The following is a 19676-nucleotide window of genomic DNA, read 5'->3' as shown; positions in this document are numbered from 1 at the left end:
GTTCATTTCAACAACTACTTTTCTTATCTCTTCTTTCCATCATATAATATGAACTCTCACAAAAGAGAAAACAAATTAGGAAGGAGTAACGTAAATAATAGAAGAAAACAACAAACAATTACAACTGAATGTATCAATGCAGATGCAAAACATGATATCACAATTAATGTAAAATCTTTTTTCTCAAAACACTGGAAAACACCAAAGATTGTAAGACTAATTTTGTTTCTCCGTTTTGCCCTTAACTTTGTGATTATTGAGCGTCATACACACTAGTATTGAGTCACTCTCTCACACTACAAGCCAAATACGTATACCTTCTTCCTCAGCATAAAGTGCGTAAAATTTGGACCTGAGTGTCAGAGGGTCTGAGACTGAGCGTTACTTAAGTGATAAGAGAGAGAGACTTTGGAGACTTTGGTATTTTGGGTAGGTATAGACTACTTGATCTGGTTGTGTCAATGGCGGGTAATATACCTGTGAATTATAATCCTTCTGACCCTTCTGCTAATGCAATGCAAATGGGAGGCATGTTTAACAACAACAACAACAATAATAACCAGTTTTTTGTGAACTACCCACCAGCTCCTCCAACTGGTCCTGAAATGGGTAGTTCAAGTGCAAGTGCTTCTGCATCAACCTTTGCTGCCATTAAGAGGAGACAACACTATAGGCGATTTTTGAGACGCTCCATTGTGCGACCCCCATTTTATCAACCCATTCCTCAACCAACACCAATCCGGCCTCCTACCCCGCCACCAATTCCCCGAGTAATTAAGTTTTCTTCCCTATTATGCTTTCTCTTCCGCTGCATGCATGCTTGTTTCAAGCCCTTTTAATTGTGTGTATTGTTTTGCTTTTGAGGCTTATGCTGTGAGCCAATCTCTATTTACAAATTGAGATCCCCCCCCCCCCCACTTTTTTCAGCTGTATAACCTCCTCTCTTTTTTGCAGCTTGTGTTCTTAGAAACATAAGGTTTTCATTGTTGTCCTTTTTGTTTCTGTTTTCATAGTCAGTCTAGTGATTTAAAATAATATGTGTTTCGAAAAAATTATTTGCAGTTATTATATACTAATAATTATCATTTATAACAGGAAAATTATTGTTTGTGTGAATAATAAATAATTTGATCTAGGTTCATTACTGATAAGATGCTTTCATGGTGTGTAATTTCCTCTTTGATATAAAAAGCAACAACTTTATACAATTTCCCAATCTTTTCCTTAATAAGTAAAGTGCTTTTTATGGTACTTTTCACCTAGGAGTTAATTGACTATATACTGCTAATCTTTTTTCTTTTTCTTTTTTAAGAAAACTTATATATGGTGTCTAAATCTCTGGCCAAAGAAAGTAGATCTCAAGTATGTTTATCTAGCGTTAGGCTTATATATGCTTGTGAATTAATTGCTTGAGGATTTTAAGGAAGATTAACTAATTTTTCTATTTATACAATTTTTTCACCCTTGCTTTCACATTTTTTGAGTGTTTGATTGGTGTTCTTATTGCTTGATCTGTAATTAAAACTTAAAAGGATTACAAGGACATTTACTTTATTTCCGAATACAAAGTTACAAACACTCTTTTGATCTGAATATTCATGAAGTTTATAAGAACGATCAGCTCCTGGCTGAGCAAGTAAAGTATATTTCATCTTAAATCTGTTGATTATTTGCAAAATCACCGCACTCACAGGTTTGTGCAATGGAATCTACGACTATTTTCTTGTAAAAAAATTTCAAAATTTAGTTATGATTTCTTTTGATCTTACATTAATTTTGGCACATAAATTGTGTTCAAATAATTGCAAATTAACTTAAGCCCCGTGTCAATTACAACAAATGACATGTTTGGTAGACCAAAATAAACGTTATAATACAACAGTTATTCCTATGATTTAATTATTCTTTAATTTGGTTATGTTTTTATTACAAAGAATAGTCATTCTTTATGAATAGTTATTCTTAAAAATGAAAAATAATCATTCATCTTTAAAAGTATTGTAATAACTATTCTTTAATAGATGTAATAATTCCAAGTAAACAAACTTTCCATGTACATATAACAATTATAAAAATTTAAAAAAAATCACTAAAAAATAACTCAACTGTCTCTCAAATTTAAAAAATATTATTTTTAAGAAAATATAATTGTATGAGTAAAATATTTCTTAAAATAAATCTTAAATTTTATTCTAACATTACAACTCAGCCAAACTTATGAATATGTTTAGTTATTCAATTACAACACATTTTATTCTCAATAATAAATACTATTATTCCTGTTGTAATCCTCGTACCAAACATATTCAAAGATTTTGATACCTTCATAACAATAGATTCCAACAAATTATGACGCAAAAACACTCAAGTGTGCAAGTATGAAAATGACGATTGATTACATTGTCGTTTTCATGTTCCACGTTATTTGAGTCCATTTATTATTCCTGTTGTAATCCTCGTACCAAACATACCCAAAGATTTTGATACCTTCATAACAATAGATTCCAACAAACTATGACGCAAAAAAACTCACGTGTGCAAGTACGAAAATGACGATGGATTACATTGTCGTTTTCATGTTCCACATTATTTGAGTCCATTTATATTTTTTTGGAAAGATATATAGATATTGTCGATTTAAACATGTCAACCAATTCTTTTGCATAAATTATGTTCAAACGTTCACAAATTATCTTATGCCCCATGTCAATTGCGGCAAAGATTTTGACATCAACATAATAACAAAGAGTCATGCTAACGAGTGTCCTTAGAGCATTGATTAACAATCCAGTTAAAAAAGTTTTTATGGAAAAAAAAAATTAATATTATGACAGCTTTTTTCATTTTCTATAAAAGTGATGTCAAAATTTTCTTAAAATTGATTGTTAACTAATGCCCTAATTAGAGGCACTTGTTAGCATTTCCCAATAACAAATACCAACAAATTATGACACAAAAAATTCCTTGGGTAGAATATCGCTTGATTACTTTGTCATTTCATGTTCACACATCTAAATCCATTTTTTTGGAGGGAAGAAAGTTTTTTCTTTTTCTCCAATATTATTTGTTATTGGATGTGTACAGATTTAACATCCTAGTATTGTGTTTCAGCAAATCGATCAATCAACTGTGAGGTTTCTCTTTGAGAAGACATTACGAAAAAGTGACGTGAGCACAGTTGGACGCATTGTGATTCCTAAGGTTTGCATCTTCTCTTTAACTTGATACTGCTTTGCACTGTGATAAAATTAGTTTGCTTTCACATCCACTCTTTGGAAATCGTTGATCCTAATTCTACATGTATGTTTCACCCTCAGAATGTAACCCGCAAGTATGAATATAAAAAATAACACCACCTAGCTATGAGATGCCTTGTTTAACCTACATATTTTGTCACTTTGATCTTGAAATAAAAGTGGTAATATAAGGATTGTTTGCTCAAACATCTTTCTCAAGAGGATTTAAGTGGTAGCTATAATTGAAAATAATATCATCATGACTCTTCTCATTCTTCATTCAGATTGAAACTGAACTGTATATGCCTCGACTGGATTCAAGGGAAGGGATTATCATGAATTTTACTGATATGGACTATCAGCAAGTTTGGAGCTTCAGATTCAGGTTCGAGTTACTATACTTGCTATATCCTCGTACCAAACTTCACACCACAACAATGACTTCTACAAACCCCACAATATATAATTACAATCTTAAATAGCACCATCTATATGGAAGAATTATGAATTGAAAGTTTTAATTGTAAAACTTGACCACCTTTATAACCTTGCTTGGTTTGTCCACAGGTTTTGGATCAATAATAGTAGCAGGATGTACTTATTTGAAAACACGAGTGAGCAATCTTTACTTTCACGTCATGATCAAAATTTTCTCTCTCTTATATTATATGTTACTCTTCTATTCTAAATGCGAAAATATGGTTGTCATCTCCCAGAGGATTTCATCGGGGACAAACACCTTGTTGTCGGAGACTCCATTATGATTTTCAAAGATGATCAGACCGGAAACCATGTGAGTTCGATATATACTTAATTAATTATGTGACAATTATCATTTTCTAAATTAGTCTGTCTCACAATTCACAACTAACCTGATCTTTTATACAATTTTTGTTTAGTTCATCCGTGGTATTAAGACTTTCATCCAACAAGATCTGTCTTATACAGCAAACAACACTGTGAATCAATATTTACCAGCTATGGATGAATATGTTTCTCCGCTTTATTATGAAAATACCATCATAAACAATGAAAACACCTTCCTCAATAACTACTCCGAACCTTTCTACGCTGGAGTGCAGCCAGAAATGCCAGACAATCCAGAGCTTGAAACACCCTTTAATTGGCTTGACTTCATTGATTTCTCTGAATTTTGAAAGTCAAGTGGTTGATTGGCAGCAACAATTTATCTTCAGTACCACCTGTAGCTGCCTTTTAATGCAGAAGTTTATATCTATGTACTTCTTCGCAAATGATTTGTTTTTTGCTTTGTAACAAAAGACGTGTTGGTATGTAATTATAATCGTAAGGATCTATATGTTTATCTTATTTAAAAATACCGATCTATAATTATATTTGTAAGAAACAAAGCATGAGCACCTCTAGCTCAGTAACTTTGTGGCCATTGATTTGATCCCTATCTATATATGGACCATGGTAGATGAAAAAAAATCACAGGAAGCTTAACCAGTTAGAAAATTCATTTCCTTCTCCAAAAAAAAAAAAAGGAAAAAAAAGAAAAAAAGAAAGGTAGAAAATTCATTTTTAATAAGTGTGCAATTTTTTATTTTTTAATCGGATGGCTATAGTGGTATTTTTTAAGATAACAATAATTATAACCACCAAGCATGGCCTAGTGGCTTGTCCACCACTAAGTAAGGCTTTGGGGTTCAACTGAGTTTGTTCCTCAATTCGAGTCCCAACAGCTGCAACACCTTGTAGCCAGCGGCAGGCTCCCACTGCGAGCAAGGATTAGTCGAAAAGCGCAAAAGCTGGCCCATAGACCTGTGGGAAACCAAAAAACAATAATAATAATAATAATAATAATAATAATAATGGGGATTTAATAATGTGTGCCTTAGGTTAAATTTGTTACGTATATAAGACAAAAATACCCTTCTTCATCTTCTAACTCTTCTCAACTTTTTACACTATTTTATCTCTGTCTCTAACGTCTAAAGCCTTCTCTCTCTTCTTCTCGTCTCACTCCTCCTTCTCTCTTTGGTCTCTCTAACATTTCAATCCCAAGAAAAGAAAAAAAGTCCACCAACATCACCGCAACCATCAGATCTGTAACACATCCACCACCACCAGATCCGTCTCACCCCCTCTCTGCTATCTCGGATTCTCTCTCTTGTATTAGCCATGGCCAAAGCCTTGTGCTCCACCACCGTTTCTATTAGCTATGCTCACCAGCACCACCACGACCACCACTATAGCCGTCGCTCTCCTCTTTCTCTCTCTACCTTTGGTTCTACTTTTCCTTCCTTTGTTTTTGGTTGTATTTGGGTTGCTTTGGTGATTGGGTTCAATTTGGAATGTTAAAAGCTTGACAATTTGGCTCGAGTTTGAAATTTGGGCATTTGGGTGGTGGTTTTTGTAGATTTGATAAAAAGAAAAAACTCAAAAAGTACAAACTGAGAAAATGTTTAGTAAAGGAAAGGAAGATGAAAGAACTTAAAAGGGTATTTTGGTCCTATTGTAAAATGCCCAATTTTTTATGCTTTACTAACACTTTAAGTGCTACGATAGAGCATTCACACCTGAACTTGCAAATGCCATATGTTAGCATGTTTAGCCTTAAGAATACCTCGTTATTACAATGCTTTTTTGTTTTTTCTACTCCCAAAAAGGAACTTTACTTTATTATTAAAAAAATCAATCTTAATGGGTGAGATATATATATATATATATATATATATATATATATATGTATGTGTGTGTGTATTTTTTAGAATACTAAATATTTAATACACATGAGAAGAGAGAAGAAGGACTTAAAGAAACTGACTGTGGTGTATATCCAAAAGAGCCTAACTCTTGGATACACAGCATATGCTTTAAACCTCTTTAACTCATACTCATTTTCCAATGATATATATATTGCCACACACATTAAAGGTTTGTCAACAAAAAAATTAGACAATTCTCCGAATAAACAAATGACGAATTTCCTCTTCTCATGTGAATATAGATCTTACTAAGAATTTAATTAATAGACCTAATTATTATGTGAGAGAAGATAGAGTAAGTCATTAACATACACCAATTGCAATCATTTTCTTATATGATAACTGTTAATTGGGTATTGATGAAATAGCAATTCATCAATTATGCTTTCATCCATACCGATGGACAATGACAAGCAATTTCATGAGTCAATCTACAAAGAGAGATTACAATTCACAAGTGGATAAAAAGAGGTGAACACCAATGTTGTATTGGCTAAAGGCCCTCTGATGGTCAAGCTAAATTGTGATAATAATTTTCACTTGATAAAATCAGAGAGTTCAAATGGCTAAAAGGCATAGATATCAAATTGTGTACCTTTCCATCTTGTAATGTCTAGATTGTATAGCTCTTCCCTTCATTATTGGAATGAATATTTGTATTTATGGGTCGGGAACCATTGATAATAAATAGCAGACTCTTAATATCTTCAAAAGTCATACGTCTATTGGGTCGTGTGTTACTCCTTAGCCTATCTGGCGTATTAAATGGCGTTTATGACTTTGTCCATCCGTCTTATGGATGAAGATGATAATTTTGTTCTCATCATATATAAATAAAGATCAGTCTTTCTAAGAAAGGACATGCACACATTATTAGAAAACTAGTTTCATTTCTTATCGATTAAACGGTTATCTTCATGCTTGTAAGTGTTATCACCTCACATGAATTATCAGGAGTAGGCATCTTATCTAGGCTTGTTTACTCAGGCTTTGTTATGTAATTCTGCAAACTTGTAACTTGTTACTTTTTCTTCTTTTTTTGCTAAATTTGTTATTTGTAATCATTCATATTATCAATAAGAATTTCTATTTTATTCCTCAAATCTTGGTTGTTTTTGTGCATTTAAGTCCTATTAAGTTTGGCAATGGCTGAGCCCAATCCTTTTTGGTGCGAAATACTATCTCATTTGAGGTGCTAGATTGTTTCCCCACCAAGACTAGCTCAATTGCACTGAGCTCTTTGTGCTTCAGTCAATTCAGGGACGGATCTATATATTGACTAAGGGTGGCCCCCTAAATATTTTTTTTTAAATATTATTATATTAATAGGTACTAATTTTAGTAATTTTGTTCAATAAAATTACATTTTGCTCCCCTTAATAATGCCATCAATTCTTTTAAGAATAATGTTATAATCACACACTTTTTTATAACATTTTTACAAACTATTGATATAGCAAATTCTTATTGGTTTGTACACTTACATCACTTTTTTCTTATCAATAACCACTCACCATGTTAGCAATTTGTAAAAAAATTATAGTTTTAGCATTTTCCACCTTTTAAAGGCCATAATAATTTAATAGATTAACTCTAAAACAAAATATACAAGTCCAACAAAATTAGCCCAACAACAAAAATTATCAATAATAAAGCTAAAACAAATTAAGTTCAATCAATTTATTTTACCCAAAACAAACGACTTGGCCATTTAAAAAGTTTTGAACAAAAATCCTTAGTGATAAAGTAGTAAAGTTAATGGCTAGAGCCACCGCACACAGCTAGCAATAGAGCCACCCTCCTAACTCCAAGTCCTGACTCCATCCCTGAGTCAATTTGCCACATTATCATTATTTGCTAGGATGCCACATATGCATTTTATCCATCAATTTACATATAACTCTCGACATCACACAAACTAATACTAGTTTATAGTATTCTTATTGACGCTCATGTCATAAATAGAGCATTCAAGACTCTAAGAAAGGAAAGCATTGAGGACACATTTAATTTGAAGTTTTGATGGCCTTAGTGAAAAGTGAAAACACAACTCAAACCATGGATCGTTCGAAATAAGTAGTGGTGGTAGAGATGCCTTTTTCCGCTAATAAGTTAGACATGTTCATTGAAATATTCAATTTAAAATTTTCAAATTTCAATGTCAGAAATTTGAGTCACTTTAAAATAAATAAAATTATTATTAAAAAAAATTAAGAGAATACTTTGAAGACCCTAAATAGGATATAGGATAGGTGAGCCCAAACTGAGATTTAGCTTAAGCCCAAAATTGTGTCCTTTTTCTTTTCATGGGCTTTAAAAATATCCTGATTCCTGAATCCTGAGACGCTATCCAGTGTCCCTCAAAAAGTCTCAAAACATTCACAAAAAAATCAAAGTGGCCTATAGGAATACCCAGAATATCTCATTTCTGATTCTCTGCTTTCCTCCGTTTCGTGCACTGGTTTTCTGCTATTGCCATTTCTGATATCTTTACTTTCGGAACCCTAATCTTCCTTCTTAAAGTTTCACATAATTTATATTACAAAATGTAATGTAAATCCCCTTGTTTTTATTAGCAATGGCGCTGGCTTCCCTTGGACTCGCATTGAGCTCACACCACACTATTCGTCTCCCTCTGGTTTTCTGTGTCCGAAAGGTTTTTTTTTTTGCACCTTTTGTTTATGGTTAGTTATTTGTTGAAGTCCCACATTGGATGTTAATATAACATAATTGGACCCAAACTCGTAGGTTATATTAACTTCTCAATCAGGTGTTATCTCCCAACAGAAACTGTAAAGTTTTTTTTTATTTTTAGTACATTTTCAATGCAATTTGAATCATTCAACTTTAGCCACAATTCGCAGGTACGACATAGTGGCTCTGTTGCCGCGGTTGAATCGGTTGTTGAACCAGTGAGTCTAGTTAAGGAAGAGGGTGAGGGAGGTCATGTTCCAGTTACTAAACATGGAGGTAGTGATAATTTTATTGGTGCTAATTGCTTTTTCTTTTGTATATTTGAAAATAAGTTGTCTTGCTAAGTCCACAACTGATTGCTTTGAATTGTGTGGTGACAAAGTAGCTGGGAGAGATAGCAAGGGACATCAATGGAAGAAGCTGAGTTCTGAAGAACTTGGGATTTCAACAAAATTGATATCAAAGCCCACGAAGACTGTTCTAAATGGGCTACGGAGAAAAGGTTATCTAGTTCCCTTTTAACTGTTGAGCTTAGAATTGTATGGTCTTTGTCTTTATGCATTAAGTTGATTGATTATGTTTGATAAATCTGAGAGAAAATTCTGTTTTCAAAAGGCTGTCATAAGTCATTCTAATGCTATTGCTACATTTTTGCTGCATTTGTATTTTCTGAAGAATGTTTCTCGCACAATAATATAATGGATTGAAGTGACCATAACAATAGTTAAAGGAACAAAGATTGCTGTGTCTTTAGCTCTATGGCTTCAAAGTTCTATTGTTTTAGTTGCTGTTGGTGAGAAACAGTTTGATGCTTGTTGTAAATGAGCTTTAACTCAACTGGCACCTCGTCTCCTAAGTTTTAGGTGGAGGGTAAGGCCGTGGTATCAGACCCATTGGGTGCGTGTGTAACTTACCCATCAAAAAAAGAAACAGTTTGATGCTTGTGGTTTTCAATCATGAGCATTTATGAAATGTGAATTGGTACGATATGTAAATTGTATGATTCGATTTTAAGTTTTAATATTCCTTTTTGTTGTTTCAACTGCATGAATTCTTTCTGTTGTATTTGATTGATTCTTTGCTGACCTTGTAGGGTATGAGGTTTACCTTGTTGGAGGTTGTGTACGAGATCTTATTCTGAAGAGAACTCCAAAAGATTTTGATGTCATAACTTCAGCAGGACTTAAAGAGGTCTTCTTGGTCTATGTTCATGTTCATATTTGTGGTATTTTTAACCCAGTTTTTTCATATTTTTTGGTTAATTTTTTTACAAGTATACTTTTACCCCAGTGGTTAACAATATTACTTTTTAATTATTGATAATAAAGACACTAGATTATTGGTTTATTTTTTTCATTTTTTTTAAAAGGGGATTATTGGTTTCTATTCTAGTTAAACCAATGCCTGCTATTTTCCACTTGGTAGTTCATAATCCTTGAGTGGTCAAGTTTTGAAGTAGTACTTTGTATTAATTTATATTAATTTATTTTTAGAAGTAACAACTTCAGTACTTTGCAAGAGACTCCATCTTCTCCATTATTGAAAAGTAGCCTAAACCTCCAGGTTTTGACATTATTGTCACTTGGAAGTGAGGACCTTTTAATAACGTTAAAGCTATAGCTCATTGGAATCTTGACTTCCAATTTGTGATTTAAGGAGTTCCATTATATAGAAATTGACCCTATCAATTTCCTGATTGAGCCACTATTTCCCTGTATCTAAACGTTGTAGTCATATTGTTATGCCACTAGATTATTGGTTTATTTTTTCTTTTCTTTTCTTAAGGGGATTATTGGTTTCTATTCTAGTTAAACCAATGCCTGCTGTTTTCCACTTGTTAGTTCATAATCTTGTGATCAAGTTTTGAAGTAGTACTTTGTATTAATTTTATATTCATTTATTCACAAAAGTAACAACTTCAGTCCTTTGCAAGTGACTATATCTTCTTCATTATAGAAAAGTAGCCTAAAACCCCAAGTTTTCACATGAATGTCACTTGGAAGTGAGGACACCCTTTGAATACTGTTAAAGCTATAGCTCATTGGAATCTTGACTTCCAATTCGTGATTTAAGGAGTTCCATTATATAGAAATCGACCATATCAATTTCCTGATTGAGCCACTATTTCCCTGTATCTAAATGTTGTAGTCATATTGTTATGCCACTAGATTATTGGTTTATTTTTTCTTTTCTTTTCTTAAGGGGATTATTGGTTTCTATTCTAGTTAAACCAATGCCTGCTGTTTTCTACTTGTTAGTTCATAATCCTGTGATCAAGTTTTGAAGTAGTACTTTGTATTAATTTTATATTCATTTATTCACAAAAGTAACAACTTCAGTACTTTGCAAGTGACTCCATCTTCTTCATTATTGAAAAGTAGCCTAAACCCCCAAGTTTTCACATTAATGTCACTTGGAAGTGAGGACACCCTTTGAATACTGTTAAAGCTATAGCTCATTGGAATCTTGACTTCCAATTCGTGATTTAAGGAGTTCTATTATATAGAAATCGACCATATCAATTTCCTGATTGAGCCACTATTTCCCTGTTTCTAAACATTGTAATCACAGTGTTATGCCATTGCTTATGCAATAGTGTTACCTTCACATAATCTGACACTTGCTTAAAGGTTGGAATAGGTAATGATAGATACATGTCTTGCATTTGGTGTAAGTCAAGGCTACTAAGGTGCTCACCCAACCTAAAAGTTCCATACAATATGAATGTACTTTTAAACCCAATTGGATTCTCAATGCACAGATCCTTGCATTTATATATTAGAACTTGCAACATCCTTGCTAATAGCCTTTGGGCAACTCCATTTTTACAGCCCTACGTGTGTGCATGAGTATATTACATATAAAATAAATATTAAAAAAAAAAAAAAGATTTTGCAACTATCCTCCTTGAGGAAATTGCCAAAAGATAATCAGGATGCTTTTTCTTTTTTTCTTTTTTTTTTTAGAATTCTCAGTTTGGACTCTGTGCAATTTGTTTTCAGGGTGTAAATTGATTAAATCTGGACATCATTGATTAATTAAAAATTTCAGTTGTTTATTTTGTATTGTAAATGAACTTAATAGCTGGGATACTAATTCACCAAGGTCTTCAACTATTTGCAGGTGCGGAAAACTTTTTCGCGATGTGAAATTGTTGGCAAACGATTTCCCATATGCCATGTCCATGTCAATGACACCATTGTGGAGGTATGTCTACTGGGTTATTTCTTTTAATTAACTTCTAGATATTGATTATTTTGTAGAGGTGCATGATAAAGTCAAACTTGAAAGCATATTGTTGACTTAATTAAAAAAGTGTAGTATCTTTTCAACTAATTTCTAATCTTTCTTAAAATAAACAAGATTGTCTCATGATATAGGTTTCGAGTTTTAGCACCTCTGGCTCTGGAAGCAAGTCCAGTTGCAAGTTCGGTAATTATTTCAGTAAACCGTCTGGCTGCAATGAGCGTGATTATATTCGCTGGAGGAATTGCTTACAGCGGGACTTTACTATTAATGGGTTATGTATTTGTAATTGGATGTTGGGAATAATATTAATTTATTAAGTGATTTGGGTTTTGTGAATGTATTATGTTATTACCCCTCTTTCTGTTTTTAATATTGCTTAAAATTCTCTTACCATTGCAGGTTGATGTATGATCCATATACAAAGATAGTGTTTGATTATATGGGAGGAATGGAAGATATTAGAAAAGCTAAAGTACGCATGTATTCTATAGTTAAAGTGCCAAAACTTGTTATTTACTTAAAGTCCCTACATTCCTCATCTCCTCAAAATTTTATTTGTAGGTGCGCACTGTGATACCTGCAAATGTTTCTTTTGTGGACGATTGTGGTGAGCATATGTTTGCTAGTTCAAGAGTTTAATTTGTAAGCTTTAAAGTTTTCAGGGTCAGTAATTTGCCTAGCATATTGGTCTTTTATCAACCAAAAATTGCTTCTTACTCTGTTCACTACTAATTCACAGCTCGCATTTTACGTGCGGTTAGAATTGCTGCCCGTTTAAGATTTCGTTTCACTAGAGAGATTGCTCTTTCAGTAAGAGAATTATCTTCCTCGGTGTTAAGACTTGATAAGGTATATTGGTTACCTGCCAAATGACCAAAAAAGGTGTCTTAGTTTCTGGTGTTAGTTGTATGGTTGTATTGATACTTCAGCTTGTTTTTCTCTTCCTTTCCAAATGTTGTAGGGAAGGATCCTTATGGAAATGAATTATATGCTGGCATTTGGATCAGCAGAAGCTTCCTTGAGGTTGTTGTGGAAATTTGGACTTTTAGAGATACTTTTGCCCATCCAAGTAAGGAATTTATGTCCTTAGGTTTTATTAATTTAAAGAATATTTTTTATACTATCTTTTTCTTCTGAAGATCTTCTAATTAGTTGCCTCATCCAGGCATCTTATTTTGCTTCACAAGGTTTCCGGAGACGTGATGAGAGATCTAACATGCTTCTTGTAAGTGCTGATATTATTCAACAGTATATGTTGTCCTGTAGTGATTATCTATAGCAGCTTGTTTGGGAGGAAGGGAAGGAATGAAATAGAATGGTTTTGAAGTAATTTTTTAGGAATATTCCATCTCTTCTCCTGTTTGGGAGTTTAGTGGGAAGGAATGGAATGGCTAAGAGGGAATGCTCATTCCATTCCATTTCCTCATAAGCATTCCTCCCAAAAGTGGTAGAAACACTGAATTCTTTCATGAGATTTTATCCCTGTTTAGAGAAAAGACAAATAAAAGGTGAAGGATATAATAGTAAAATTCTTATATTTCTTTCCTTTCCATTCCTCATTATAGCAGCTGTTGAACCTTTCCTTCATTGTTCTGTAAAATCAAGCTGTGATACAGTATCTGACATTAATTTCATTTCCCTAACTCATGTTGCATTATTCTGAGAATCTAATATGGATGATTCATTTCCTCATGATGTGTTTACCTCTGCCCGTTTTTCCCCCAACGTATTTTATTTCTTATTAAATGTTTGATCACTTTTGCATTAGTATTAACATGATTGCTTCTCCATATGATCTTCTGCAGTCTTTGTTTTCCAACCTTGATAAACTCGTGGCACCTAATCAGCCATGCCATAGTAGCTTATGGTGAGAACTCTTCTAGTTAAAGTCAATTAGTATTGCGGGATTTGTTGCAAGAAATTCAAAGTCAGTTACTCTAAATAAAATGTATTGTCAGCATGCTGAGGTTATGTTATTCTGCAACTTTGAATGCTTTAGTTGCATTATGAACGAGTTTCAGTAACTGGTTTCAATTCAGATAATTATTTCATTATTGCACTGTTTGATTAAAGTTGGTCTTGTAATTTTTTGCAGTTGTTAGTTGAAGGGTTAGAATTTAAATGAAGGTTGGAATGACTAAGTTTGCCACTTAACCAGTTGCATAGCAGCATTAGTTGTGGCCGATGAAGGGAAAATTGTTTGAATTGAGAAACTGTCTTATAGTCAAATGCCCTGGAGTCCTTTAAATTTCTAATTGACTATGAGTCATCTAGTCAATCCCAGCAGTTGTGAAAAAGGTTATGCTCATTTGACATTGAGTGCTAGGCAATTTAAGGTTATGCTCATTTGACATTAAGTGCTGGGCAATTTAAGGTTATGCTCATTTGTTAGGGGGATATGAAAGTGGAAATTTTTCTCATTGGACAACAATTAGTCTTCTGTTTCTTTTTGTAACAAATGAGGTTTATCTTTAAATTAGTTTAATTTGGAAGCACTAGCAAGCTAATAATGGGCTTTTTAATTCAGGATTGCTATCTTAGCCTTTCATAAAGCTCTGGTTGATCAGCCTCGTGACCCATTGGTTATTGCTGCATTTAGTCTTGCTGTCCACAGTGGTGGATCCTTATTTGAAGCTGTAGAAATTGCAAGGAAAATCTCCCAACCACATGACCAAAGCTTTGATGAATTATTAGACCCTCGAGATTTAGACTTCAATGATGCATTGATTGATCATGTTGTTGACCTTGCAGCATCAGTCAAAGCCGTATTATGCAAGATGACAGATCCATGTTATGTTTCCCAAGCAATGTCCAAATATCCACAAGCACCATGGTCAGATCTGGTAAGGTCTTGATGGCTTGATGCTTCACTTATGCCTTTTTGGTGAGAATAGGAAATGAGTAATAACTAAATATTTTCCAAAACGGATCATGGTTCCTATTTGAACATGTGCTGCTAGTAATATCTGGATCTGTTTTCAAAGATGTGGGATGCAGTTGGTGGCCTGGTTCTCAGGCATGGGTTTATGGCCCACCTTTTCATCTGCATTACTTGAATTCTCTGTTATAGATGTCAACCCCTTCCGTGTTACATAAAAGGTCTATTTTATTTATTTATATTCTGTATGTTTACTCTCTACTATTGGCTTGATTTGGTCTACTTGTGCATGCATTTGGGTGCAATAACAAGTAAACGCAAATATCTTTTAAACCAATGCTGTTAGTGGGTAAAAAAAGGGTGGGAACAAACTGTGCAGGCCAAGGAAAGTCCTATAAATGCTCTCAACTAAGATGTAACCCCCATTCCTCTTCCTAGTCTGGAATTTTAACTTTGTAGAGTAACTTTGCAATTGAGCTGTAAACTTCAAAAAATATTAATTGTCTTGAATTAGACTGCCAGGATACAATGCAATGAAATTCACTTATGGAAAATCATATACATGGTGGGGTGTAGCTTTCTTCTCTGTGTGCTATACTAATTTGGTGAATATTTTACTTTTTTTATTTTTTGGATACCAAATAATCCTCTCTTTTTGGTATTATTTCACAGGTTTTTATTCCATGGGCATTGTCGCTGAGGGTATCCAAGATTTTTGAATGTGTCATAAGGGGCATGGAAAGGGGATCTGTACCCAGAAGGGGGAAAAACATTAACCATGACTCTTTGGCGTTGGGGAGCCAGAAAGAGGTTCGACATGTGTTTGCAAGGATTGTTTTTGACACTATTTACCCTCCTAACCAAAACAGAAAACATTTTTCTACATGAAAATTCTTCTTAGTCAAATTATATTTATCCCTGTAATAACCATTTAAGAGATTTTTTACTTTTGAGTCAAACCATCTCTCTCTCTCTCTCTCTCTCTCTTAGTACATGTGTCGGAATTGAGTTCAGGCTTGGCAAAACAGATAGTATCATTGCCATTGGCACAACTAGGATGAAAGTTAATCAATTACGACGACCAGTGCAATTGTTCGATTTTCATTTTCTTCTTCCAAGCCAAGCTGTTGATGCCATATAGTGAAGTCCTTTCTAATATCAAAAGAGAGAATTGATCGTTATAATCTTTTGCACAAGGTAATCATTTCTGTTAATATAGGATTTCTGGTTGGGACCATAATTTTAAGTGTTTAGTGATGGATGTTGGGCAATGTCAGAATGATAGTTATCAAGAAAAGAAAAATTAAAATCACTACCAGGCATTGAAATCGGTTCGCAGCGAAGAGATTCAACATAATCGTGATAAAACCAAGCCTTCTGTGGATGTGCATTAAAAGGCTACTATCAATTTCACAATAATGTCTTCTCCAAAAAAATTATTCACAAAAAAGTAGGGTCGGATAGTAAAAGTTAATAAGTTATACTAAAAGGCAAAATCTTGTCCGAAATCATGACTTTAAGTCATGATTTTGTGTGTATAAAGGTGCATCAATTAATGTATGTGCAACAAGTTTTTGCTTTTTATAAAACAATAAGTTTAAGGTCTCCTCTTCCCGTATATGTGTTAAAAATATTTAATATTTTTAACTAAAAAAATTTAGGATCATAATTTTCTATAAAAATAATAATAATAAAAAAAAATTAAAAGTTTCGGGTCATAATATGTTTCACAAAATTTCTCATAATTTCTCATAATTCATAAAGTGAATCCAACAAGAATCAATAATAACTTGGTAACATGAGTTGGAAAACTTGTTATAAAACAATTGTGTACTTTACATTTCTAATTATAAAATCGAAGTTGGACAACATAGGAGTACATGGAAAAATCTAATAAAGGATTAGACTTGGTTTTAAGAATCACTTTAAATTCAAGTCTGCATATCAGGTAAGCAAACTTATCCGGATGCAAATCCCACATGTTAGTCTCGCATGTGTCGCATAAGACAAGCACATGAGATATCTTCTCCACCCGGATCTTGTAGCACATTGTATGAGAAAATTGATTTTGATGAAAGCTGAAATTTATGATCTCATTCACTGAATCAATAGTTGTACAAATAGATATAAGGACTTTGTTCTATAACTAACTTAATAGGTAGATACACGTGTGAACAGGACTCAACAAACTTAACAACCTCTTACACGTATCTGACTAAACTAACCAAACTAACAAACAAAGCTACACACCGTTTCTATATCAAATAAGCTACATTGTCGTTTAGATGAAATTGCACATTTCTTCAATTTCTTCAACTCTGGAACACAAGGTAAGATCTCTAGATTTCTACTTGAAGCTTCAATCTGAGTTTCATCTGTTGCTACATCAGCTAGTAATTGATTTACTTGTCTTGCTTGGTCAAGTGCTTGTCTGGGCAGCTCTAATGCACAAACCGCTGCACTAGTGTGGCAGCTGATGCTGCATCACCTAGTGCACTAACTGCTACACTATGTGACAAGCTGAGCTGCACTGGTGTAGCAGCTAGTGATGCACTCTCTAGCCTTTGACACATGGTGCACTCCTCTAAAGTTTAACTCCAAACATGTTTGGAGCTATCTTTTTCAACCATTATGTGACATTTTATAAGACTATTCATATATATTATTTAATAAGACACATTATGATGTAAATCAGGATAATTGAAAAGATGATATAGTCAATTCAAGGTGACTAGCCTCCTAAACTTGAGAGGAAGAATAAACTTTTTGGGTTAATTTTCTGCTTGATTTTTATCATTCATCTTACCCCCCTTGAATACAATAAGAAAGAAGGCTAATGATAACAATTACATTTGAAAACAACAAACTAATAATAGCCACCACTACTAAAAACTAGCAAACAAGCCATATTGAGATAACTTCTATCACTAACCCTAAATTCAAATAGTTCAAATAACAATTTATCTAACTCATCATCCAGGGTCATAACATTTCCTCCCCTTTTAAGATGAATCTTGTTCTCAAGATTTCAAGACATAGAAATTGACACTTGCTCACTCCGTATCTTTCTCCCTAGATTGAAGAAAACTTGACATTAAATTTTGAAGTATTGTGAATGAGTAGAATTCTAACATTGGATACCTGCACCAATCCTTGAACTCATCAACAAACTCAATATGTGGAATTGAGGCAAATTTATAGTAAGTACACCCTCCAACATAATACTCTCTTGAATTGTTGGTGATTCTTGAAGTACGTCATCATGATTCTCCAAAATTTCATGGGATCAATTGAACTTTTGGTTGTTCTTGGATCTCCAAAGTTTCATTGGACTCTTAATACGCTGGTTGTTTCTTGAAACTCTTTGACATTTAATCTCACAAATCTTGCATCCTTGCCATTCTTTTGGACATGTTCTTGAGTATCTCTAACATTAGTTAATATTCTTTTCAAACTCTCCATTCTTTGCTTTTCGGGATTGATGCTCTGATATTGGTTAAACATGATGAGTTTCGAGCTGTGTGTGCAAACTCATTCTTCAAAGGGTTTTTGTGTGTGTGTGTGTTTTGGCAAGTCGGCTGGACTAGGTGACGTTTTGGGCTAAAGGTTGGTTTTTTATATAAAAATTTTTATTTAAAAAAAAAAAAACTGAGTTTGAATTAAGACCCAAACGATGTGTTAAATAAATTGTTATTTGAATTATTTGAGCTATTTGAATTTAGGGTTAATGATAGGAGTTATCTCAATAAGGCTTGCTCATTCTCACAAAAAAAAAAATCTCAATGAGGCTTGCTGGCATATTTTTAGTAGTGATTGACTCATAGCCACTAGCCGTTTGTTGTTTTCAAATGCAATTGCTATCATTACTCATTAGCCTTATTTTTTATTGTAGTATTTAAGTGTGTAAGATGAATAATAAAAATCAAACAGAAAGTAAATTTAAAAAGTCTATTATCTTCCAATTATCTCGGTTTACATCACATCACAGGGTGCCCGTTAATACTTATCTTTATATCAATATTTTTGCCAGCTTTATAGGTTGTGAGGCCAACTTTATAGAGAGAAAGAAAAATTAATAAAGAGACCAAAATACTCTTTTTCACATCTCTCAAGTCTCACCAACTCAAGCCTTTAGTCATATTCCTGTCGTTTATTCTTAAAAAAATAAACCAAAGCAAAATTTGAAAATTCAAGCGTCTCTCACAGGAAAACAACACCAAACCTCTTACACCAACAAAAAAACTAAAATCATAAACCTCTTGTCGAAAACAACCAACATCAGTGCATCCAAAAAAAAAAACTCATCTCACAGGACAGGAACACAGCCAACATTATGCATTAAAAAAATTTAAAAATAAATAAATAAACCATCTCACAGGAAACAGTCAACATCAGTACATCCAAGAAAAAAAAAATCCACTAAACACGAGTTTTCAAAAATATATATATATATATATATATATATGAGAAGTGTCTGATATGCCGCCAAAATCAGTGGCAGCGCGGCGGCACCACATTAAAGGGAGGGACTTACTTGTACTTTTTCCTCATGAATTTTGTAAGAGAGAGAGGGAAGAGAAACATAGCACTTACAAAATTGGTATCGTGAAGAAGAAGATCAATCATTGAGGAAAAATATACAAAGAAGAAGATGAAGTAAGAAATTAGAGTAAGCGAGATAAATATATATATATATATATATATATATATTAAGAAAAAAAAAAAAAAAAAAAAAAAAAAAAACCTTTTTGTCTTTATAATACCTTGTGCCTTTGACTAGTTTCATCTTTATAATGTTGTAGCACCAATTTGAATATTGATTACGAAGAATTGATGTAAACCAACCGCTAAATTTAGGTAATTCATTCCAATCAATTATTTCCTCTC

At 33.3% G+C, this 19676-nt stretch overlaps 2 protein-coding genes across 4 annotated transcripts; both read left to right on the top strand.

Moving 5' to 3' along the window:
* Window positions 1-461: 461 nt before the first annotated feature.
* LOC126719664 (B3 domain-containing transcription factor FUS3-like) lies at window positions 462-4393 on the top strand. Its single transcript, XM_050422195.1, has 6 exons — window positions 462-770; window positions 3112-3201; window positions 3521-3621; window positions 3804-3850; window positions 3953-4029; window positions 4136-4393. Exons 1-6 carry the CDS (start codon window positions 462-464, stop codon window positions 4391-4393), a joined length of 882 nt encoding a protein of 293 aa, XP_050278152.1.
* A 3942-nt stretch (window positions 4394-8335) lies between these two features.
* Window positions 8336-15735, top strand: LOC126718085 (uncharacterized). 3 transcript variants are annotated; one of them, XR_007652818.1, is made up of 14 exons: window positions 8336-8624; window positions 8833-8938; window positions 9045-9164; window positions 9756-9853; window positions 11786-11869; window positions 12043-12182; window positions 12311-12383; window positions 12473-12518; window positions 12651-12760; window positions 12873-12980; window positions 13077-13136; window positions 13717-13778; window positions 14007-14209; window positions 14439-14583. XR_007652818.1 is itself a non-coding variant. In XM_050420156.1 (14 exons), exons 1-14 carry the CDS (start codon window positions 8547-8549, stop codon window positions 15675-15677), a joined length of 1614 nt encoding a protein of 537 aa, XP_050276113.1. In that variant the 5' UTR covers window positions 8346-8546; the 3' UTR covers window positions 15678-15735. The 3 variants fall into 3 exon arrangements, 2 of the variants coding, with proteins under 2 accessions (XP_050276113.1, XP_050276112.1); XM_050420156.1 differs by lacking the exon at window positions 14007-14209 and adding an exon at window positions 15462-15735 and having other exon boundaries at window positions 8346-8624; window positions 9048-9164; window positions 14439-14754; XM_050420155.1 differs by lacking the exon at window positions 14007-14209 and adding an exon at window positions 15462-15735 and having other exon boundaries at window positions 8346-8624; window positions 14439-14754.
* The last annotated feature ends 3941 nt before the right edge of the window (window positions 15736-19676 follow it).

Source organism: Quercus robur, chromosome 3, assembly GCF_932294415.1.
Source record: "Quercus robur chromosome 3, dhQueRobu3.1, whole genome shotgun sequence".
Lineage (NCBI taxonomy): Eukaryota > Viridiplantae > Streptophyta > Magnoliopsida > Fagales > Fagaceae > Quercus > Quercus robur.
Note: the sequence above shows the minus strand (reverse complement) of the source record. Positions and strands in the feature narration are given on the sequence as shown.